The sequence below is a fragment of the Coregonus clupeaformis genome, unplaced genomic scaffold (assembly GCF_020615455.1).
Source record: "Coregonus clupeaformis isolate EN_2021a unplaced genomic scaffold, ASM2061545v1 scaf0250, whole genome shotgun sequence".
Lineage (NCBI taxonomy): Eukaryota > Metazoa > Chordata > Actinopteri > Salmoniformes > Salmonidae > Coregonus > Coregonus clupeaformis.
In genome coordinates, this window is record NW_025533705.1 from 122,320 (window position 1) to 148,139 (window position 25,820).

The following is a 25,820-nucleotide window of genomic DNA, read 5'->3' on the forward strand; positions in this document are numbered from 1 at the left end:
AGACAACATGTCCTCTCTAACTGGCTATAAGACAACATGTCCTCTCTAACACGCTATAAGACAACATGTCCTCTCTAACACGCTATAAGACAACATGTCCTCTCTAACACGCTATAAGACAACATGTCCTCTCTAACTGGCTATAAGACAACATGTCCTCTCTAACTGGCTATAAGACAACATGTCCTCTCTAACTGGCTATAAGACAACATGTCCTCTCTAACACGCTGTGAGACAACATGTCCTCTCTAACTGGCTATAAGACAACATGTCCTCTCTAACAGGCTGTAAGACCAAATGTCCTCTCTAACAGGCTGTAAGACAACATGTCCTCTCTAACAGGCTCTGAGACAACATGTCCTCTCTAACAGGCTCTGAGACAACATGTCCTCTCTAACTGGCTATAAGACAACATGTCCTCTCTAACACGCTGTAAGACAACATGTCCTCTCTAACTGGCTATAAGACAACATGTCCTCTCTAACACGCTGTGAGACAACATGTCCTCTCTAACTGGCTATAAGACAACATGTCCTCTCTAACACGCTGTGAGACAACATGTCCTCTCTAACTGGCTGTAAGACAACATGTCCTCTCTAACTGGCTATAAGACAACATGTCCTCTCTAACTGGCTATAAGACAACATGTCCTCTCTAACTGGCTATAAGACAACATGTCCTCTCTAACTGGCTATAAGACAACATGTCCTCTCTAACTGGCTATAAGACAACATGTCCTCTCTAACACGCTGTAAGCCAACATGTCCTCTCTAACTGGCTATAAGACAACATGTCCTCTCTAACACGCTGTGAGACAATATGTCCTCTCTAACTGGCTATAAGACAACATGTCCTCTCTAACACGCTGTGAGACAACATGTCCTCTCTAACTGGCTATAAGACAACATGTCCTCTCTAACTGGCTATAAGACAACATGTCCTCTCTAACTGGCTATAAGACAACATGTCCTCTCTATCTGGCTATAAGACAACATGTCCTCTCTAACACACTGTGAGACAACATGTCCTCTCTAACATGCTGTGAGACAACATGTCCTCTCTAACACGCTATAAGACAACATGTCCTCTCTAACACGCTATAAGACAACATGTCCTCTCTAACAGGCTCTGAGACAACATGTCCTCTCTAACTGGCTATAAGACAACATGTCCTCTCTAACTGGCTCTGAGACAACATGTCCTCTCTAACAGGCTCTGAGACAACACATCCTCTAACAGGCTGTAAGACACCATGTCCTCTCTAACAGGCTGTAAGACAACATGTCCTCTCTAACTGGCTATAAGACAACATGTCCTCTCTAACTGGCTATAAGACAACATGTCCTCTCTAACTGGCTATAAGACAACATGTCCTCTCTAACTGGCTATAAGACAACATGCCCTCTCTAACTGGCTATAAGACAACATGTCCTCTCTAACTGGCTATAAGACAACATGTCCTCTCTAACTGGCTATAAGACAACATGTCCTCTCTAACTGGCTGTGAGACAACATGTCCTCTCTAACTGGCTGTAAGACAACATGTCCTCTCTAACTGGCTATAAGACAACATGTCCTCTCTAACTGGCTATAAGACAACATGTCCTCTCTAACACGCTGTGAGACAACATGTCCTCTCTAACAGGCTGAGACAACATGTCCTCTCTAACTGGCTGTAAGACAACATGTCCTCTCTAACACGCTGTGAGACAACATGTCCTCTCTAACACGCTGTGAGACAACATGTCCTCTCTAACACGCTGTGAGACAACATGTCCTCTCTAACAGGCTCTGAGACAACATGTCCTCTCTAACAGGCTCTGAGACAACATGTCCTCTCTAACTGGCTATAAGACAACATGTCCTCTCTAACACGATGTGAGACAACATGTCCTCTCTAACACGCTGTGAGACAACATGTCCTCTCTAACTGGCTATAAGACAACATGTCCTCTCTAACTGGCTGTAAGACAACATGTCCTCTCTAACAGGCTCTGAGACAACACATCCTCTAACATGTGTGTTTTTCTGACAGACCTTAAAACCTCTTAACTCTGACCTCCTCTGGTGGCATTTTCTAACCAACGCATAATATTGAATACTACCCTCATGAAGTACATTTTCTAACCAACGCATTATATTGGATACTACCCTCATGAAGTACATTTTCTAACCAACGCATTATATTGAATACTACCCTCATGAAGTACATTTTCTAACCAACGCATTATATTGAATACTACCCTCATGAAGTACATTTTCTAACCAACGCATTATATTGAATACTACCCTCATGAAGTACATTTTCTAACCAACGCATTATATTGGATACTACCCTCATGAAGTACATTTTCTAACCAACGCATTATATTGAATACTACCCTCATGAAGTACATTTTCTAACCAACGCATTATATTGAATACTACCAAACACATGCTTAGTACTGTTAGAAAGGTAAGAAGGCCCAAAAAACCTGCAATGTACCATTTTGTTTAGTAAATTTTTTCTTAGGGAGTCGGTCCCCCAATTGTCCCCATGTTGGGGAAAAAAGCTATTTGAAAGTCTAGGTTTGAAATAAAACATGTCACCAATTACAGGATTTATATACAGTGCCTTCAGAAAGTATTCATACATTTTTACAGTACATTTTAGTCATTTAGCAGATGCTCTTATCCAGAGCGACTTACAGTTAGTGAGTGCATACATTATATATATTTTTCATACTGGCCCCCCGTGGGAATCGAACCCACAACCCTGGCGTTGCAAACGCCATGATCTACCAACATCCCTGCCGGCCATCCCCTCCCCTACCCTGGGCCAATTGTGCGCCGCCCCATGGGTCTCCCGGTCACGGCCGGCTACGACAGAGCCTGGATTCGAACCAGGATCTCTAGTGGCACTCGGGATGACTGATGACCCCTTGACTTATTCCACATTTTGTTGTGTTACAGCCTGAGTTCAAAATGGATTTTCTCACCCATCTACACACAATACCCCATAATGACATAGTGAAAACATGTTTTTATAAATCTTGCACATTTATTGAAAATGAAATACAGAAATATCAAATTTACATTAAGTATTCACACCCCTAGAATCCCCTTTTGCAGCGATTGCAGCTTTCTGGGTAAGTCTCTAAGAGCTTTGCACACCTGGATTTTAGAATATTTGCACATTATTCTTTTAAAAAATTATTCATGCTCTGTCATGTTGGTTGTTGATCATTGCTAGACAGCCATTTTCAAGTCTTGCCAAAGATGTTCAAGCCGATTTAAGTCCAAACTGTAACTAGGCCACTCAGGAACATTCAATGTCGTCTTGGTAAGCAACTCGTGTAGATTTGGTCTTGTGTTTTAGGTTATTGTCCTGCTGAAAGGTGAATTTGTCTCCCAGTGTCTGTGGAAAGCAGACTGAACCAGGTTTTCCTCTAGGATTTTGCCTGTGCTTAGCTCTATTCTGTTTCTTTTCATAGTAAAAAAACTACCTAGTCTTTGCCGATGACAAGCATACCCATAACATGATGCAACCACCACCATGTTTGAAAATAGTAATTGTGGTACTCAGTAATGTGTTGTATTGGATTTGCCCAAACATAACACTTTGTATTCAGGACATAAAAGTTAATTTCTTGCCAAATGTAATTTCTTTACTACATTGTTTTGCAGTTTTACTTTAGTGCCTTATTGCAAACAGGATGCATGTTCTGGAATATTTTATTCTGTACAGGCTTCCTTCTTTTCACTGTCATTTAGGTTAGTATTGTGGAGTAACTACAATGTTGTTGATCCATCCTCAGTTTTCTCCTATCACAGCCATTAAACTCTGTAACCGCTTGAAAGTCGCCATTGGCCTCATGGTGAAATCCCTGAGTAGTTTCCTTCCTCTCCGACAACTGAGTTAGGAAGGATGCCTGTATCTTTGTAGTGACTGGGTGTATTGATACAACATCCAAAGTGTAATTAATAACTTCACCATGCTCAAAGGGACATTCAATGTCTGCTTTTTTGTTTACCCAGCTACCAATAGGAGCCTTTCTTTGCGAGGCATTGGAAAACCTCCCTGGTCTTTGTGGTTGAATCTGTGTTTGAAAGTCACTGCTAGACTGAGGGACCTTACAGATACTGTATGAAGGTGCTACGGTACCCGAAAGCACATCACTACCAAACAAATTAAACATGTTGCTTGGTAACACCATTTTGACAAATTAGGAATGAGGCTAAAATAATCTTTACTAGAACAACCACGGCGTGCGTGTGTGTGATAGTTACCAGGACGACCACGGCGTCGTGTAAGGGTCCGTCAGTGTATAGTGTCTCTTCGTCATGTTCTATAATATAATCCCACTCCACTCCCAGGTCTATGAAGCTCCGGGAGCGAGCCTCTTCTCCTCTGCCGTTCAGGATATATTGGCCTGTCACCTGGTTCTTGATCGCTGGAATAAACAGTTTTGTTAGGAGACACTGGGAATTAGGGTTACACTGAGTGTACAAAACATTAGGAACACCTTCCTAATATTGGGTTGCACCCCCTTTTGTCGTCAGAACAACCTCAATTCATCGGGGCATGGACTCTACAAGGGGTCGAAAGTGTTCCACAGGGATGCTGACCCATGTTGACTCCAATACTTCCCACAGTTGTGTCAAGTTGGCTGGATGTCCTTTGGGTTGTGGACCATTCTTGATACACACAGGAAACTGTTGAGCGTGAAAAACCCAGCAGCGTTGCAGTTCTTGACACACTCAAACTGGTGCGCCTGGTAGTGCTGAGCGATTAGTGCTTTTTGTGGTCGGTTCGGTTTCGGTTCTATTATTTAAAAAATAATCACGGTTTTCGATTTCGATAATTTTTTTAAACATTAAATGCACTATGCATCATGTGGGTTGAATGCTATAACATTTTTAAATTTTAGTCATTTAGCAGACGCTCTTATCCAGAGCAACTTACAGTTAGTGAGTGCATACATTTTCATACTGGCCCCCCGTGGGAATCGAACCCACAACCCTGGCGTTGCAAGCGCCATGCTTTACCAATTGAGCTACACAGGGCCAGAATGTGGTAATGTACAGAATGGAGGCGTTTATCCCACTTATACCACAGTTACCAAAGAAAACAATACTAAAGCAGACATTAAAATAAAGACATTTCATTGATATTACATTTTTTATAAATTCATACTTTCTCATCTTTTGGATGCTAGAGTTGTTTGTTCCATTAGTTCTATATTTAAGACACATCGTTCCATTAGTTCTATATTTAAGACACATCGTTCCATTAGTTCTATAATTAAGGACACGACCCAGTCGTTCGCTCCATTAGTTCTATAATTAAGGACACGACCCAGTCGTTCGCTCCATTAGTTCTATATTTAAGGACGCGACCCAGTCGTTCGTTCCATTAGTTCTATATTTAAGGACGCGACCCAGTCGTTCGTTCCATTAGTTCTATATTTAAGGACGCGACCCAGTCGTTCGTTCCATTAGTTCTATATTTAAGGACGCGACCCAGTCGTTCGTTCCATTAGTTCTATATTTAAGGACGCGACCCAGTCGTTCGCTCCATTAGTTCTATATTTAAGGACGCGACCCAGTCGTTCGTTCCATTAGTTCTATATTTAAGGACGCGACCCAGTCGTTCATTCCATTAGTTCTATATTTAAGGGACGCGACCCAGTCGTTCGTTCCATTAGTTCTATAATTAAGGACGCGACCCAGTCGTTCGTTCCATTAGTTCTATATTTAAGACACATCGTTCCATTAGTTCTATTTTTAGGACGCGACCCAGTCGTTCGTTCCATTAGTTCTATATTTAAGACACATCGTTCCATTAGTTCTATTTTTAGGACGCGACCCAGTCGTTCGTTCCATTAGTTCTATATTTAAGGACGCGACCCAGTCGTTCGTTCCATTAGTTCTATATTTAAGACACATCGTTCCATTAGTTCTATTTTTAGGACGCGACCCAGTCGTTCGTTCCATTAGTTCTATATTTAAGGACGCGACCCAGTCGTTCGTTCCATTAGTTCTATAATTAAGGACGCGACCCAGTCGTTCGTTCCATTAGTTCTATATTTAAGGACGCGACCCAGTCGTTCGTTCCATTAGTTCTATATTTAAGGACGCGACCCAGTCGTTCGCTCCATTAGTTCTATATTTAAGACACATCTGGACGCGACCCAGTCGTTCGTTCCATTAGTTCTATATTTAAGGACGCGACCCAGTCGTTCGTTCCATTAGTTCTATATTTAAGGACGCGACCCAGTCGTTCGTTCCATTAGTTCTATATTTAAGACACATCGTTCCATTAGTTCTATATTTAAGGACACGACCCAGTCGTTCGCTTCCATTAGTTCTATATTTAAGGGACGCGACCCAGTCGTTCGTTCCATTAGTTCTATATTTAAGCGCGACACATCGTTCCATTAGTTCTATATTTAAGGACCACGACCCAGTCGTTCGCTCCATTAGTTCTATATTTAAGGACGCGACCCAGTCGTTCGTTCCATTAGTTCTATATTTAAGGACGCGACCCAGTCGTTCGTTCCATTAGTTCTATATTTAAGGGGACACATCGTTCCATTAGTTCTATTTTTAGGGACGCGACCCAGTCGTTCGTTCCATTAGTTCTATATTTAAGACACATCGTTCCATTAGTTCTATATTTAAGGACACGACCCAGTCGTTCGCTCCATTAGTTCTATATTTAAGGACGCGACCCAGTCGTTCGTTCCATTAGTTCTATATTTAAGGACGCGACCCAGTCGTTCGTTCCATTAGTTCTATATTTAAGACACATCGTTCCATTAGTTCTATTTTTAGGACGCGACCCAGTCGTTCGTTCCATTAGTTCTATATTTAAGGACGCGACCCAGTCGTTCGTTCCATTAGTTCTATATTTAAGACACATCGTTCCATTAGTTCTATAATTAAGGACGCGACCCAGTCGTTCGTTCCATTAGTTCTATATTTAAGGACGCGACCCAGTCGTTCGTTCCATTAGTTCTATATTTAAGACACATCGTTCCATTAGTTCTATTTTTAGGACGCGACCCAGTCGTTCGTTCCATTAGTTCTATATTTAAGACACATCGTTCCATTAGTTCTATAATTAAGGACACGACCCAGTCGTTCGTTCCATTAGTTCTATATTTAAGACACATCGTTCCATTAGTTGTATATTTAAGGACACGACCCAGTCGTTCGCTCCATTAGTTCTATATTTAAGGACGCGACCCAGTCGTTCGTTCCATTAGTTCTATATTTAAGACACATCGTTCCATTAGTTCTATTTTTAGGACGCGACCCAGTCGTTCGTTCCATTAGTTCTATAATTAAGGACGCGACCCAGTCGTTCGCTCCATTAGTTCTATATTTAAGGACGCGACCCAGTCGTTCGTTCCATTAGTTCTATATTTAAGGACGCAACCCAGTCGTTCGTTCCATTAGTTCTATATTTAAGGACGCGACCCAGTCGTTCATTCCATTAGTTCTATATTTAAGGACGCGACCCAGTCGTTCATTCCATTAGTTCTATATTTAAGGACGCGACCCAGTCGTTCGTTCCATTAGTTCTATATTTAAGACACATCGTTCCATTAGTTCTATTTTTAGGACGCGACCCAGTCGTTCGTTCCATTAGTTCTATATTTAAGGACGCGACCCAGTCGTTCGCTCCATTAGTTCTATAATGATGGACACGACCCAGTCGTTCGTTCCATTAGTTCTATATTTAAGGACACGACCCAGTCGTTCATTCCATTAGTTCTATATTTAAGGACGCGACCCAGTCGTTCGTTCCATTAGTTCTATAATTAAGGACGCGACCCAGTCGTTCGTTCCATTAGTTCTATATTTAAGGACGCGACCCAGGTGTTCGTTCCATTAGTTCTATAATTAAGGACGCGACCCAGTCGTTCGTTCCATTAGTTCTATATTTAAGGACGCGACCCAGTCGTTCGCTCCATTAGTTCTATATTTAAGGACACGACCCAGTCGTTCATTCCATTAGTTCTATATTTAAGGACGCGACCCAGTCGTTCGTTCCATTAGTTCTATATTTAAGGACGCGACCCAGTCGTTCGTTCCATTAGTTCTATATTTAAGACACATCGTTCCATTAGTTCTATATTTAAGGACGCGACCCAGTCGTTCGTTCCATTAGTTCTATATTTAAGGACGCGACCCAGTCGTTCGTTCCATTAGTTCTATATTTAAGACACATCGTTCCATTAGTTCTATTTTTAGGACGCGACCCAGTCGTTCGTTCCATTAGTTCTATATTTAAGGACGCGACCCAGTCGTTCGTTCCATTAGTTCTATATTTAAGGACGCGACCCAGTCGTTCGCTCCATTAGTTCTATATTTAAGGACGCGACCCAGTCGTTCGTTCCATTAGTTCTATATTTAAGGACGCGACCCAGTCGTTCGTTCCATTAGTTCTATATTTAAGGACGCGACCCAGTCGTTCATTCCATTAGTTCTATATTTAAGGACGCGACCCAGTCGTTCGTTCCATTAGTTCTATAATTAAGGACGCGACCCAGTCGTTCGTTCCATTAGTTCTATATTTAAGACACATCGTTCCATTAGTTCTATTTTTAGGACGCGACCCAGTCGTTCGTTCCATTAGTTCTATATTTAAGACACATCGTTCCATTAGTTCTATATTTAAGGACGCGACCCAGTCGTTCGTTCCATTAGTTCTATATTTAAGGACGCGACCCAGTCGTTCGTTCCATTAGTTCTATATTTAAGGGACGCGACCCAGTCGTTCGCTCCATTAGTTCTATATTTAAGGACGCGACCCAGTCGTTCGTTCCATTAGTTCTATATTTAAGACACATCGTTCCATTAGTTCTATAATTAAGGGACGCGACCCAGTCGTTCGTTCCATTAGTTCTATATTTAAGGACGCGACCCAGTCGTTCGTTCCATTAGTTCTATATTTAAGACACATCGTTCCATTAGTTCTATTTTTTAGGACGCGACCCAGTCGTTCGTTCCATTAGTTCTATATTTAAGGACGCGACCCAGTCGTTCGTTCCATTAGTTCTATAATTAAGGACGCGACTCCAGTCGTTCATTCCATTAGTTCTATATTTAAGGACGCGACCCGGTCGTTCATTCCATTAGTTCTATAATTAAGGACGTGACCCAGTCGTTCATTCCATTAGTTCTATATTTAAGGGACGCGACCCAGTCGTTCGTTCCATTAGTTCTATATTTGAGGACACGACTCCAGGTGTTCGTTCCATTAGTTCTATATTTAAGGACGCGACCCAGGTGTTCGTTCTATATGTTCGTGTCGATGCTCGCTGGCATCGTTCTTATCACTGCTTGCTATCTAGCTAGCCAACTAGCTACGAGTAACACAGTCACGACCTCTGCAGCCAGAATAACAGCAAACTAGCTGCACTTGCGTTTGTTTAAGCTGTTTTCTATTGACATTCATTTTGATACATCCATAACAATTTAGCCTGGGTTAGGGTTAGGGTTAGCAATTTAGCCTGGCATAGTGCCTTCTCGTCAGGACACTCGTCGACACTGTTCATTACGGGGAGCTCGCATTGCATATCGCACACTAGGCTAGAAGCTAGCTAAATAGTTTGTTGCTAGCAAACCTGCCAATATGACAACCGCACGGTCTGCATGTGTAGGCGCATATTGCGTCATGATTGCAAGGTGTCCCTGTCACGGATTCTGCCGAGGCTGCTCCTCCTCCTTGCTCGGGCAGGCTTCGCGTTCGTCGTCCCCCGAGTACTAGCTACTGCCGTTCGATGTTATCGTTCCATTAGTTCTATTTTTAGGACGCGACCCAGTCGTTCGTTCCATTAGTTCTATATTTAAGGACGCGACCAGTCGTTCGTTCCATTAGTTCTATAATTAAGGAAGCGACCCAGTCGTTCGTTCCATTAGTTCTATATTTAAGACACATCGTTCCATTAGTTCTATTTTTTAGGACGCGACCCAGTCGTTCGTTCCATTAGTTCTATATTTAAGACACATCGTTCCATTAGTTCTATATTTAAGGACGCGACCCAGTCGTTCGTTCCATTAGTTCTATATTTGAGGACGCGACCCAGTCGTTCGTTCCATTAGTTCTATATTTAAGGACGCGACCCAGTCGTTCGCTCCATTAGTTCTATATTTAAGGGACGCGACCCAGTCGTTCGTTCCATTAGTTCTATATTTAAGACACATCGTTCCATTAGTTCTATAATTAAGGATCGCGACCCAGTCGTTCGTTCCATTAGTTCTATATTTAAGGACGCGACCCAGTCGTTCGTTCCATTAGTTCTATATTTAAGACACATCGTTCCATTAGTTCTATTTTTAGGACGCGACCCAGTCGTTCGTTCCATTAGTTCTATATTTAAGGACGCGACCCAGTCGTTCGTTCCATTAGTTCTATATTTAAGGACGCGACCCAGTCGTTCATTCTATTAGTTCTATATTTAAGGACGCGACCCAGTCGTTCGTTCCATTAGTTCTATAATTAAGGACGCGACCCAGTCGTTCGTTCCATTAGTTCTATATTTAAGACACATCGTTCCATTAGTTCTATTTTTAGGACGCGACCCAGTCGTTCGTTCCATTAGTTCTATATTTAAGACACATCGTTCCATTAGTTCTATATTTAAGGACGCGACCCAGTCGTTCGTTCCATTAGTTCTATATTTAAGGACGCGACCCAGTCGTTCGTTCCATTAGTTCTATATTTAAGGGACGCGACCCAGTCGTTCGCTCCATTAGTTCTATATTTAAGGACGCGACCCAGTCGTTCGTTCCATTAGTTCTATATTTAAGACACATCGTTCCATTAGTTCTATAATTAAGGACGCGACCCAGTCGTTCGTTCCATTAGTTCTATATTTAAGGACGCGACCCAGTCGTTCGTTCCATTAGTTCTATATTTAAGACACATCGTTCCATTAGTTCTATTTTTAGGACGCGACCCAGTCGTTCGTTCCATTAGTTCTATATTTAAGGACGCGACCCAGTCGTTCGTTCCATTAGTTCTATAATTAAGGGACGCGACCCAGTCGTTCATTCCATTAGTTCTATATTTAAGGACGCGACCCAGTCGTTCATTCCATTAGTTCTATAATTAAGGACGTGACCCAGTCGTTCATTCCATTAGTTCTATATTTAAGGACGCGACCCAGTCGTTCGTTCCATTAGTTCTATAATTAAGGACGTGACCCAGTCGTTCATTCCATTAGTTCTATAATTAAGGACGTGACCCAGTCGTTCATTCCATTAGTTCTATATTTAAGGACGCGACCCAGTCGTTCGTTCCATTAGTTCTATATTTAAGGACGCGACCCAGGTGTTCGTTCTATATGTTCCGTGTCGATGCTCGCTGGCATCGTTCTTATCACTGCTTGCTATCTAGCTAGCCAACTAGCTACGAGTAACACAGTCACGACCTCTGCAGCCAGAATAACAGCAAACTAGCTGCACTTGCGTTTGTTTAAGCTGTTTTCTATTGACATTCATTTTGATACATCCATAACAATTTAGCCTGGGTTAGGGGTTAGGGTTAGCAATTTAGCCTGGCATAGTGCCTTCTCGTCAGGACACTCGTCGACACTGTTCATTACGGGAGCTCGCATTGCATATCGCACACTAGGCTAGAAGCTAGCTAAATAGTTTGTTGCTAGCAAACCTGCCAATATGACAACCGCACGGTCTGCATGTGTAGGCGCATATTGCGTCATGATTGCAAGGTGTCCCTGTCACGGATTCTGCCGAGGCTGCTCCTCCTCCTTGCTCGGGCAGGCTTCGGCGTTCGTCGTCCCCGGAGTACTAGCTACTGCCGTTCGATGTTATCGTTCCATTAGTTCTATTTTTAGACGCGACCCAGTCGTTCGTTCCATTAGTTCTATATTTAAGGACGCGACCCAGTCGTTCGTTCCATTAGTTCTATAATTAAGGACGCGACCCAGTCGTTCGTTCCATTAGTTCTATATTTAAGACACATCGTTCCATTAGTTCTATTTTTAGGACGCGACTCAGTCGTTCGTTCCATTAGTTCTATATTTAAGACACATCGTTCCATTAGTTCTATATTTAAGGACGCGACCCAGTCGTTCGTTCCATTAGTTCTATATTTAAGGACGCGACCCAGTCGTTCGTTCCATTAGTTCTATATTTGAGGACGTCGACCCAGTCGTTCGCTCCATTAGTTCTATATTTAAGGACGCGACCCAGTCGTTCGTTCCATTAGTTCTATATTTAAGACACATCGTTCCATTAGTTCTATAATTAAGGACGCGACCCAGTCGTTCGTTCCATTAGTTCTATATTTAAGGACGCGACCCAGTCGTTCGTTCCATTAGTTCTATATTTAAGACACATCGTTCCATTAGTTCTATTTTTAGGATGCGACCCAGTCGTTCGTTCCATTAGTTCTATATTTAAGGACGCGACCCAGTCGTTCGTTCCATTAGTTCTATAATTAAGGACGCGACCCAGTCGTTCATTCCATTAGTTCTATATTTAAGGACGCGACCCAGTCGTTCATTCCATTAGTTCTATAATTAAGGACGTGACCCAGTCGTTCATTCCATTAGTTCTATATTTAAGGACGCGACCCAGTCGTTCGTTCCATTAGTTCTATATTTAAGGACACGACCCAGGTGTTCGTTCCATTAGTTCTATATTTAAGGACGCGACCCAGGTGTTCGTTCTATATGTTCCGTGTCGATGCTCGCTGGCATCGTTCTTATCACTGCTTGCTATCTAGCTAGCCAACTAGCTACGAGTAACACAGTCACGACCTCTGCAGCCAGAATAACAGCAAACTAGCTGCACTTGCGTTTGTTTAAGCTGTTTTCTATTGACATTCATTTTGATACATCCATAACAATTTAGCCTGGGTTAGGGTTAGGGTTAGCAATTTAGCCTGGCATAGTGCCTTCTCGTCAGGACACTCGTCGACACTGTTCATTACGGGGAGCTCGCATTGCATATCGCACACTAGGCTAGAAGCTAGCTAAATAGTTTGTTGCTAGCAAACCTGCCAATATGACAACCGCACGGTCTGCATGTGTAGGCGCATATTGCGTCATGATTGCAAGGTGTCCCTGTCACGGATTCTGCCGAGGCTGCTCCTCCTCCTTGCTCGGGCAGGCTTGCGCGTTCGTCGTCCCCCGAGTACTAGCTACTGCCGTTCGATGTTATCGTTCCATTAGTTCTATTTTTGGGACGCGACCCAGTCGTTCGTTCCATTAGTTCTATATTTAAGGGATCGCGACCCAGTCGTTCGTTCCATTAGTTCTATAATTAAGGACGCGACCCAGTCGTTCGTTCCATTAGTTCTATATTTAAGACACATCGTTCCATTAGTTCTATTTTTTGAGACGCGACCCAGTCGTTCGTTCCATTAGTTCTATATTTAAGGACGCGACCCAGTCGTTCGTTCCATTAGTTCTATATTTAAGGACGCGACCCAGTCGTTCGTTCCATTAGTTCTATATTTGAGGACGCGACCCAGTCGTTCGCTCCATTAGTTCTATATTTAAGGACGCGACCCAGTCGTTCGTTCCATTAGTTCTATATTTAAGACACATCGTTCCATTAGTTCTATAATTAAGGACGCGACCCAGTCGTTCGTTCCATTAGTTCTATATTTAAGGACGCGACCCAGTCGTTCGTTCCATTAGTTCTATATTTAAGACACATCGTTCCATTAGTTCTATTTTTAGGACGCGACCCAGTCGTTCGTTCCATTAGTTCTATATTTAAGGACGCGACCCAGTCGTTCGTTCCATTAGTTCTATATTTAAGGACGCGACCCAGTCGTTCATTCCATTAGTTCTATATTTAAGGACGCGACCCAGTCGTTCGTTCCATTAGTTCTATAATTAAGGACGCGACCCAGTCGTTCGTTCCATTAGTTCTATATTTAAGACACATCGTTCCATTAGTTCTATTTTTAGGACGCGACCCAGTCGTTCGTTCCATTAGTTCTATATTTAAGACACATCGTTCCATTAGTTCTATATTTAAGGACGCGACCCAGTCGTTCGTTCCATTAGTTCTATATTTGGGGACGCGACCCAGTCGTTCGTTCCATTAGTTCTATATTTAAGGACGCGACCCAGTCGTTCGCTCCATTAGTTCTATATTTAAGGACGCGACCCAGTCGTTCGTTCCATTAGTTCTATATTTAAGACACATCGTTCCATTAGTTCTATAATTAAGGACGCGACTCAGTCGTTCGTTCCATTAGTTCTATATTTAAGGACGCGACCCAGTCGTTCGTTCCATTAGTTCTATATTTAAGACACATCGTTCCATTAGTTCTATTTTTAGGACGCGACCCAGTCGTTCGTTCCATTAGTTCTATATTTAAGGACGCGACCCAGTCGTTCGTTCCATTAGTTCTATAATTAAGGACGCGACCCAGTCGTTCATTCCATTAGTTCTATATTTAAGGACGCGACCCAGTCGTTCATTCCATTAGTTCTATAATTAAGGGACGTGACCCAGTCGTTCATTCCATTAGTTCTATATTTAAGAGCGGACGCGACCCAGTCGTTCGTTCCATTAGTTCTATATTTAAGGACACGACCCAGGTGTTCGTTCCATTAGTTCTATATTTAAGGACGCGACCCAGGTGTTCGTTCTATATGTTCCGTGTCGATGCTCGCTGGCATCGTTCTTATCACTGCTTGCTATCTAGCTAGCCAACTAGCTACGAGTAACACAGTCACGACCTCTGCAGCCAGAATAACAGCAAACTAGCTGCACTTGCGTTTGTTTAAGCTGTTTTCTATTGACATTCATTTTGATACATCCATAACAATTTAGCCTGGGTTAGGGTTAGGGTTAGCAATTTAGCCTGGCATAGTGCCTTCTCGTCAGGACACTCGTCGACACTGTTCATTACGGGGAGATCGCATTGCATATCGCACACTAGGCTAGAAGCTAGCTAAATAGTTTGTTGCTAGCAAACCTGCCAATATGACAACCGCACGGTCTGCATGTGTAGGCGCATATTGCGTCATGATTGCAAGGTGTCCCTGTCACGGATTCTGCCGAGGCTGCTCCTCCTCCTTGCTCGGGCAGGCTTCGGCGTTCGTCGTCCCCGGAGTACTAGCTACTGCCGTTCGATGTTATCGTTCCATTAGTTCTATTTTTAGGACGCGACCCAGTCGTTCGTTCCATTAGTTCTATATTTAAGGACGCGACCCAGTCGTTCGTTCCATTAGTTCTATAATTAAGGACGCGACCCAGTCGTTCGTTCCATTAGTTCTATATTTAAGACACATCGTTCCATTAGTTCTATTTTTAGGACGCGACCCAGTCGTTCGTTCCATTAGTTCTATATTTAAGACACATCGTTCCATTAGTTCTATATTTAAGGACGCGACCCAGTCGTTCGTTCCATTAGTTCTATATTTAAGGACGCGACCCAGTCGTTCGTTCCATTAGTTCTATATTTAAGGACGCGACCCAGTCGTTCGCTCCATTAGTTCTATATTTAAGGACGCGACCCAGTCGTTCGTTCCATTAGTTCTATATTTAAGACACATCGTTCCATTAGTTCTATATTTAGGACGCGACCAGTCGTTCGTTCCATTAGTTCTATATTTAAGCACGTCTCCATTAGTTCTATATTTAGCGGCGACCCAGTCGTTCGTTCCATTAGTTCTATATTTAAGGACGCGACCCAGTCGTTTCATTCCATTAGTTCTATATTTAAGGACGCGACCCAGTCGTTCGTTCCATTAGTTCTATATTTAAGGACGCGACCCAGTCGTTCGTTCCATTAGTTCTATATTTAAGGACACATCGTTCCATTAGTTCTATTTTTGAGACGCGACCCAGTCGTTCGTTCCATTAGTTCTATATTTAAGACACATCGTTCCATTAGTTCTATAATTTAGGGACGCGACCCAGTCGTTCGTTCCATTAGTTCTATATTTAGGGACGCGACCCAGTCGTTCGTTCCATTAGTTCTATATTTAGGACGCGACCCAGTCGTTCGCTCCATTAGTTCTATATTTGAGGGCGACGACCCAGTCGTTCGTTCCATTAGTTCTATATTTAAGACACAGTCGTTCCATTAGTTCTATATTTAGGGACGCGACCCAGTCGTTCGTTCCATTAGTTCTATATTTAAGGACGCGACCCAGTCGTTCGTTCCATTAGTTCTATAATTAAGGACGCGACCCAGTCGTTCGTTCCATTAGTTCTATATTTAAGACACATCGTTCCATTAGTTCTATTTTTTAGGACGCGACCCAGTCGTTCGTTCCATTAGTTCTATATTTAAGACACATCGTTCCATTAGTTCTATATTTAAGGACGCGACCCAGTCGTTCGTTCCATTAGTTCTATATTTAAGGACGCGACCCAGTCGTTCGTTCCATTAGTTCTATATTTAAGGACGCGACCCAGTCGTTCGCTCCATTAGTTCTATATTTAAGGACGCGACCCAGTCGTTCGTTCCATTAGTTCTATATTTAAGACACATCGTTCCATTAGTTCTATAATTAAGGACGCGACCCAGTCGTTCGTTCCATTAGTTCTATATTTAAGGACGCGACCCAGTCGTTCGTTCCATTAGTTCTATATTTAAGACACATCGTTCCATTAGTTCTATTTTTAGGACGCGACCCAGTCGTTCGTTCCATTAGTTCTATATTTAAGGACGCGGCCCAGTCGTTCGTTCCATTAGTTCTATATTTAAGGACGCGACCCAGTCGTTCATTCCATTAGTTCTATATTTAAGGACGCGACCCAGTCGTTCGTTCCATTAGTTCTATAATTAAGGACGCGACCCAGTCGTTCGTTCCATTAGTTCTATATTTAAGACACATCGTTCCATTAGTTCTATTTTTAGGACGCGACCCAGTCGTTCGTTCCATTAGTTCTATATTTAAGACACATCGTTCCATTAGTTCTATATTTAAGGGACGCGACCCAGTCGTTCGTTCCATTAGTTCTATATTTGGGGACGCGACCCAGTCGTTCGTTCCATTAGTTCTATATTTAAGGACGCGACCCAGTCGTTCGCTCCATTAGTTCTATATTTAAGGACGCGACCCAGTCGTTCGTTCCATTAGTTCTATATTTAAGACACATCGTTCCATTAGTTCTATAATTAAGGACGCGACCCAGTCGTTCGTTCCATTAGTTCTATATTTTAAGGACGCGACCCAGTCGTTCGTTCCATTAGTTCTATATTTAAGACACATCGTTCCATTAGTTCTATTTTTTAGGACGCGACCCAGTCGTTCGTTCCATTAGTTCTATATTTAAGGACGCGACCCAGTCGTTCGTTCCATTAGTTCTATAATTAAGGGACGCGACCCAGTCGTTCATTCCATTAGTTCTATATTTAAGGGACGCGACCCAGTCGTTCATTCCATTAGTTCTATAATTAAGGACGTGACCCAGTCGTTCATTCCATTAGTTCTATATTTAAGGGATCGCGACCCAGTCGTTCGTTCCATTAGTTCTATATTTAAGGACACGACCCAGGTGTTCGTTCCATTAGTTCTATATTTAAGGACGCGACCCAGGTGTTCGTTCTATATGTTCCGTGTCGATGCTCGCTGGCATCGTTCTTATCACTGCTTGCTATCTAGCTAGCCAACTAGCTACGAGTAACACAGTCACGACCTCTGCAGCCAGAATAACAGCAAACTAGCTGCACTTGCGTTTGTTTAAGCTGTTTTCTATTGACATTCATTTTGATACATCCATAACAATTTAGCCTGGGTTAGGGTTAGGGTTAGCAATTTAGCCTGGCATAGTGCCTTCTCGTCAGGACACTCGTCGACACTGTTCATTACGGGGAGCTCGCATTGCATATCGCACACTAGGCTAGAAGCTAGCTAAATAGTTTGTTGCTAGCAAACCTGCCAATATGACAACCGCACGGTCTGCATGTGTAGGCGCATATTGCGTCATGATTGCAAGGTGTCCCTGTCACGGATTCTGCCGAGGCTGCTCCTCCTCCTTGCTCGGGCAGGCTTCGGCGTTCGTCGTCCCCCGGAGTACTAGCTACTGCCGTTCGATGTTATCGTTCCATTAGTTCTATTTTTGGGGACGCGACCCAGTCGTTCGTTCCATTAGTTCTATATTTAGGGACGCGACCCAGTCGTTCGTTCCATTAGTTCTATAATTAAGGACGCGACCCAGTCGTTCGTTCCATTAGTTCTATATTTAAGACACATCGTTCCATTAGTTCTATTTTTGGGGACGCGACCCAGTCGTTCGTTCCATTAGTTCTATATTTAAGACACATCGTTCCATTAGTTCTATATTTAAGGACGCGACCCAGTCGTTCGTTCCATTAGTTCTATATTTAAGGACGCGACCCAGTCGTTCGTTCCATTAGTTCTATATTTAAGGACGCGACCCAGTCGTTCGCTCCATTAGTTCTATATTTAGGGACGCGACCCGGTCGTTCGTTCCATTAGTTCTATATTTAAGACACATCGTTCCATTAGTTCTATAATTAAGGGACGCGACCCAGTCGTTCGTTCCATTAGTTCTATATTTAAGGACGCGACCCAGTCGTTCGTTCCATTAGTTCTATATTTAAGACACATCGTTCCATTAGTTCTATTTTTGGGACGCGACCCAGTCGTTCGTTCCATTAGTTCTATATTTAGGGACGCGACCCAGTCGTTCGTTCCATTAGTTCTATAATTGGGACGCGACCCAGTCGTTCGTTCCATTAGTTCTATATTTGAGGACGCGACCCAGTCGTTCGTTCCATTAGTTCTATAATTAAGGACGCGACCCAGTCGTTCGTTCCATTAGTTCTATATTTAAGACACATCGTTCCATTAGTTCTATTTTTAGGGACGCGACCCAGTCGTTCGTTCCATTAGTTCTATATTTAAGACACATCGTTCCATTAGTTCTATATTTAAGGACGCGACCCAGTCGTTCGTTCCATTAGTTCTATATTTAAGGGACGCGACCCAGTCGTTCGTTCCATTAGTTCTATATTTAGGGCGCGACCCAGATCGTTCGCTCCATTAGTTCTATATTTGGACGCGACCAGTCGTTCGTTCCATTAGTTCTATAATTAAGACGCGACCCAGTCGTTCGTTCCATTAGTTCTATATTTAAGACACATCGTTCCATTAGTTCTATTTTTAGGGACGCGACCCAGTCGTTCGTTCCATTAGTTCTATATTTAAGACACATCGTTCCATTAGTTCTATATTTTAAGGACGCGACCCAGTCGTTCGTTCCATTAGTTCTATATTTAAGGACGCGACCCAGTCGTTCGTTCCATTAGTTCTATATTTAAGGACGCGACCCAGTCGTTCGCTCCATTAGTTCTATATTTAAGGACGCGACCCAGTCGTTCGTTCCATTAGTTCTATATTTAAGACACATCGTTCCATTAGTTCTATAATTAAGGACGCGACCCAGTCGTTCGTTCCATTAGTTCTATATTTAAGGACGCGACCCAGTCGTTCGTTCCATTAGTTCTATATTTAAGACACATCGTTCCATTAGTTCTATTTTTGGGACGCGACCCAGTCGTTCGTTCCATTAGTTCTATATTTGGGGACGCGACCCAGTCGTTCGTTCCATTAGTTCTATAATTAAGGACGCGACCCAGTCGTTCGTTCCATTAGTTCTATATTTAAGGACGCGACCCAGTCGTTCGTTCCATTAGTTCTATAATTGGGACGCGACCCAGTCGTTCGTTCCATTAGTTCTATATTTAAGACACATCGTTCCATTAGTTCTATTTTTAGGACGCGACCCAGTCGTTCGTTCCATTAGTTCTATATTTAAGACACATCGTTCCATTAGTTCTATATTTAAGGACGCGACCCAGTCGTTCGTTCCATTAGTTCTATATTTGGGGACGCGACCCAGTCGTTCGTTCCATTAGTTCTATATTTGAGGACGCGACCCAGTCGTTCGCTCCATTAGTTCTATATTTAAGGACGCGACCCAGTCGTTCGTTCCATTAGTTCTATATTTAAGACACATCGTTCCATTAGTTCTATAATTAAGGACGCGACCCAGTCGTTCGTTCCATTAGTTCTATATTTAAGGACGCGACCCAGTCGTTCGTTCCATTAGTTCTATATTTAAGACACATCGTTCCATTAGTTCTATTTTTAGGACGCGACCCAGTCGTTCGTTCCATTAGTTCTATATTTGGGACGCGACCCAGTCGTTCGTTCCATTAGTTCTATATTTAGGGGCGCGACCCAGTCGTTCATTCCATTAGTTCTATATTTAAGGACGCGACCCAGTCGTTCGTTCCATTAGTTCTATAATTAAGGACGCGACCCAGTCGTTCGTTCCATTAGTTCTATATTTAAGACACATCGTTCCATTAGTTCTATTTTTAGGACGCGACCCAGTCGTTCGTTCCATTAGTTCTATATTTAAGACACATCGTTCCATTAGTTCTATATTTAAGGACGCGACCCAGTCGTTCGTTCCATTAGTTCTATATTTAAGGGATCGCGACCCAGTCGTTCGTTCCATTAGTTCTATATTTGAAGGACGCGACCCAGTCGTTCGCTCCATTAGTTCTATATTTAAGGACGCGACCCAGTCGTTCGTTCCATTAGTTCTATATTTAAGACACATCGTTCCATTAGTTCTATAATTAAGGGACGCGACCCAGTCGTTCGTTCCATTAGTTCTATATTTAAGGGACGCGACCCAGTCGTTCGTTCCATTAGTTCTATATTTAAGACACATCGTTCCATTAGTTCTATTTTTAGGACGCGACCCAGTCGTTCGTTCCATTAGTTCTATATTTAAGGGACGCGACCCAGTCGTTCGTTCCATTAGTTCTATAATTAAGGACGCGACCCAGTCGTTCATTCCCATTAGTTCTATATTTAGGGACGCGACCCAGTCGTTCATTCCATTAGTTCTATAATTAAGGACGTGACCCAGTCGTTCATTCCATTAGTTCTATATTTAAGGGACGCGACCCAGTCGTTCGTTCCATTAGTTCTATATTTAAGGACACGACCCAGGTGTTCGTTCCATTAGTTCTATATTTAAGGGACGCGACCCAGGTGTTCGTTTCTATATGTTCCGTGTCGATGCTCGCTGGCATCGTTCTTATCACTGCTTGCTATCTAGCTAGCCAACTAGCTACGAGTAACACAGTCACGACCTCTGCAGCCAGAATAACAGCAAACTAGCTGCACTTGCGTTTGTTTAAGCTGTTTTCTATTGACATTCATTTTGATACATCCATAACAATTTAGCCTGGGTTAGGGTTAGGGTTAGCAATTTAGCCTGGCATAGTGCCTTCTCGTCAGGACACTCGTCGACACTGTTCATTACGGGGAGCTCGCATTGCATATCGCACACTAGGCTAGAAGCTAGCTAAATAGTTTGTTGCTAGCAAACCTGCCAATATGACAACCGCACGGTCTGCATGTGTAGGCGCATATTGCGTCATGATTGCAAGGTGTCCCTGTCACGGATTCTGCCGAGGCTGCTCCTCCTCCTTGCTCGGGCAGGCTTCGGCGTTCGTCGTCCCCCGGAGTACTAGCTACCGCCGTTCGATGTTATCGTTCCATTAGTTCTATTTTTTGAGACGCGACCCAGTCGTTCGTTCCATTAGTTCTATATTTGAGGACGCGACCCAGTCGTTCGTTCCATTAGTTCTATAATTAAGGACGCGACCCAGTCGTTCGTTCCATTAGTTCTATATTTAAGACACATCGTTCCATTAGTTCTATTTTTAGGACGCGACCCAGTCGTTCGTTCCATTAGTTCTATATTTAAGACACATCGTTCCATTAGTTCTATATTTAAGGACGCGACCCAGTCGTTCGTTCCATTAGTTCTATATTTAAGGACGCGACCCAGTCGTTCGTTCCATTAGTTCTATATTTAAGGACGCGACCCAGTCGTTCGCTCCATTAGTTCTATATTTAAGGACGCGACCCAGTCGTTCGTTCCATTAGTTCTATATTTAAGACACATCGTTCCATTAGTTCTATAATTAGGGACGCGACCCAGTCGTTCGTTCCATTAGTTCTATATTTAAGGACGCGACCCAGTCGTTCGTTCCATTAGTTCTATATTTAAGACACATCGTTCCATTAGTTCTATTTTTTGAGACGCGACCCAGTCGTTCGTTCCATTAGTTCTATATTTAAGGACGCGACCCAGTCGTTCGTTCCATTAGTTCTATAATTGAGGACGCGACCCAGTCGTTCGTTCCATTAGTTCTATATTTAAGGACGCGACCCAGTCGTTCATTCCATTAGTTCTATAATTAAGGACGTGACCCAGTCGTTCATTCCATTAGTTCTATATTTAAGGGACGCGACCCAGTCGTTCGTTCCATTAGTTCTATATTTAAGGACACACCCAGGTGTTCGTTCCATTAGTTCTATATTTAAGGACGCGACCCAGGTGTTCGTTCTATATGTTCCGTGTCGATGCTCGCTGGCATCGTTCTTATCACTGCTTGCTATCTAGCTAGCCAACTAGCTACTGAGTAACACAGTCACGACCTCTGCAGCCAGAATAACAGCAAACTAGCTGCACTTGCGTTTGTTTAAGCTGTTTTCTATTGACATTCATTTTGATACATCCATAACAATTTAGCCTGGGTTAGGGGTTAGGGTTAGCAATTTAGCCTGGCATAGTGCCTTCTCGTCAGGACACTCGTCGACACTGTTCATTACGGGAGCTCGCATTGCATATCGCACACTAGGCTAGAAGCTAGCTAAATAGTTTGTTGCTAGCAAACCTGCCAATATGACAACCGCACGGTCTGCATGTGTAGGCGCATATTGCGTCATGATTGCAAGGTGTGCCTGTCACGGATTCTGCCGAGGCTGCTCCTCCTCCTTGCTCGGGCAGGCTTCGGCGTTCGTCGTCCCCCGGAGTACTAGCTACTGCCGTTCGATGTTATCGTTCCATTAGTTCTATTTTTAGGACGCGACCCAGTCGTTCGTTCCATTAGTTCTATATTTAAGGGACGCGACCAGTCGTTCGTTCCATTAGTTCTATAATTAAGGACGCGACCCAGTCGTTCGTTCCATTAGTTCTATATTTAAGACACATCGTTCCATTAGTTCTATTTTTAGGGACGCGACCCAGTCGTTCGTTCCATTAGTTCTATATTTAAGACACATCGTTCCATTAGTTCTATATTTAAGGACGCGACCCAGTCGTTCGTTCCATTAGTTCTATATTTAAGGACGCGACCCAGTCGTTCGTTCCATTAGTTCTATATTTAAGGACGCGACCCAGTCGTTCGCTCCATTAGTTCTATATTTAAGGACGCGACCCAGTCGTTCGTTCCATTAGTTCTATATTTAAGACACATCGTTCCATTAGTTCTATAATTAAGGACGCGACCCAGTCGTTCGTTCCATTAGTTCTATATTTAAGGACGCGACCCAGTCGTTCGTTCCATTAGTTCTATATTTAAGACACATCGTTCCATTAGTTCTATTTTTAGGACGCGACCCAGTCGTTCGTTCCATTAGTTCTATATTTAAGGCGCGACCCAGTCGTTCGTTCCATTAGTTCTATAATTAAGGACGCGACCCAGTCGTTCGTTCCATTAGTTCTATATTTAGAGGACGCGACCCAGTCGTTCATTCCATTAGTTCTATAATTAAGGACGTGACCCAGTCGTTCATTCCATTAGTTCTATATTTAAGGGACGCGACCCAGTCGTTCGTTCCATTAGTTCTATATTTAAGGACACGACCCAGGTGTTCGTTCCATTAGTTCTATATTTAGAGGACGCGACCCAGGTGTTCGTTCATATGTTCCGTGTCGATGCTGTGGCATCGTTCTTATCACTGCTTGCTATCTAGCTAGCCAACTAGCTCGAGTAACACAGTCACGACCTCTGCAGCCAGAATAACAGCAAACTAGCTGCACTTGCGTTTGTTTAAGCTGTTTTCTATTGGCATTCATTTTGATACATCCATAACAATTTAGCCTGGGTTAGGGTTAGGGTTAGCAATTTAGCCTGGCATAGTGCCTTCTCGTCAGGACACCGTCGACACTGTTCATTACGGGAGCTCGCATTGCATATCGCACACTAGGCTAGAAGCTAGCTAAATAGTTTGTTGCTAGCAAACCTGCCAATATGACAACCCACGGTCTGCATGTGTAGGCGCATATTGCGTCATGATTGCAAGGTGTGCCTGTCACGGATTCTGCCGAGGCTGCTCCTCCTCCTTGCTCGGGCAGGCTTCGGCGTCGTCGTCCGAGTACTAGCTACTGCCGTTCGATGTTATCGTTCCATTAGTTCTATTTTTAGGACGCGACCCAGTCGTTCGTTCCATTAGTTCTATATTTAGGGACGCGACCCAGTCGTTCGTTCCATTAGTTCTATAATTAAGGACGCGACCCAGTCGTTCGTTCCATTAGTTCTATATTTAAGACACATCGTTCCATTAGTTCTATTTTTAGGGACGCGACCCAGTCGTTCGTTCCATTAGTTCTATATTTAAGACACATCGTTCCATTAGTTCTATATTTAAGGACGCGACCCAGTCGTTCGTTCCATTAGTTCTATATTTAAGGACGCGACCCAGTCGTTCGTTCCATTAGTTCTATATTTAAGGGACGCGACCCAGTCGTTCGTTCCATTAGTTCTATATTTAAGGACGCGACCCAGTCGTTCGTTCCATTAGTTCTATATTTAAGACACATCGTTCCATTAGTTCTATAATTAAGGACGCGACCCAGTCGTTCGTTCCATTAGTTCTATATTTAAGGGACGCGACCCAGTCGTTCGTTCCATTAGTTCTATATTTAAGACACATCGTTCCATTAGTTCTATTTTTGGGGACGCGACCCAGTCGTTCGTTCCATTAGTTCTATATTTGAGGACGCGACCCAGTCGTTCGTTCCATTAGTTCTATAATTAAGGGACGCGACCCAGTCGTTCATTCCATTAGTTCTATATTTAAGGACGCGACCCAGTCGTTCATTCCATTAGTTCTATAATTAAGGACGTGACCCAGTCGTTCATTCCATTAGTTCTATATTTAAGGACGCGACCCAGTCGTTCGTTCCATTAGTTCTATATTTAAGGACACGACCAGGTGTTCGTTCCATTAGTTCTATATTTGAAGGACGCGACCCAGGTGTTCGTTCTATATGTTCCGTGTCGATGCTCGCTGGCATCGTTCTTATCACTGCTTGCTATCTAGCTAGCCAACTAGCTACGAGTAACACAGTCACGACCTCTGCAGCCAGAATAACAGCAAACTAGCTGCACTTGCGTTTGTTTAAGCTGTTTTCTATTGACATTCATTTTGATACATCCATAACAATTTAGCCTGGGTTAGGGTTAGGGTTAGCAATTTAGCCTGGCATAGTGCCTTCTCGTCAGGACACTCGTCGACACTGTTCATTACGGGGAGCTCGCATTGCATATCGCACACTAGGCTAGAAGCTAGCTAAATAGTTTGTTGCTAGCAAACCTGCCAATATGACAACCGTACGGTCTGCATGTGTAGGCGCATATTGCGTCATGATTGCAAGGTGTGCCTGTCACGGATTCTGCCGAGGCTGCTCCTCCTCCTTGCTCGGGGCAGGCTTCGGCGTTCGTCGTCCCCGGAGTACTAGCTACTGCCGTTCGATGTTATCGTTCCATTAGTTCTATTTTTAGGACGCGACCCAGTCGTTCGTTCCATTAGTTCTATATTTAAGGGACGCGACCCAGTCGTTCGTTCCATTAGTTCTATAATTAAGGACGCGACCCAGTCGTTCGTTCCATTAGTTCTATATTTAAGACACATCGTTCCATTAGTTCTATTTTTGGGGACGCGACCCAGTCGTTCGTTCCATTAGTTCTATATTTAAGACAC

The 25,820-nt window shown here is 43.2% G+C and overlaps 1 protein-coding gene across 1 annotated transcript in view; it reads right to left on the reverse strand.

Annotated features, from left to right (window-relative positions):
• The window catches only part of adamts3 (ADAM metallopeptidase with thrombospondin type 1 motif, 3), a 384,520-nt gene that overhangs the window by 83,816 nt on the left and 274,884 nt on the right, over nucleotides 1-25,820 (reverse strand). Inside the window, exon 18 of the mRNA XM_041869483.2 lies at nucleotides 4,270-4,433. Within this exon, the coding sequence (XP_041725417.2) occupies nucleotides 4,270-4,433 (164 nt within the window). The remainder of the gene's footprint in view (nucleotides 1-4,269; nucleotides 4,434-25,820) is intronic.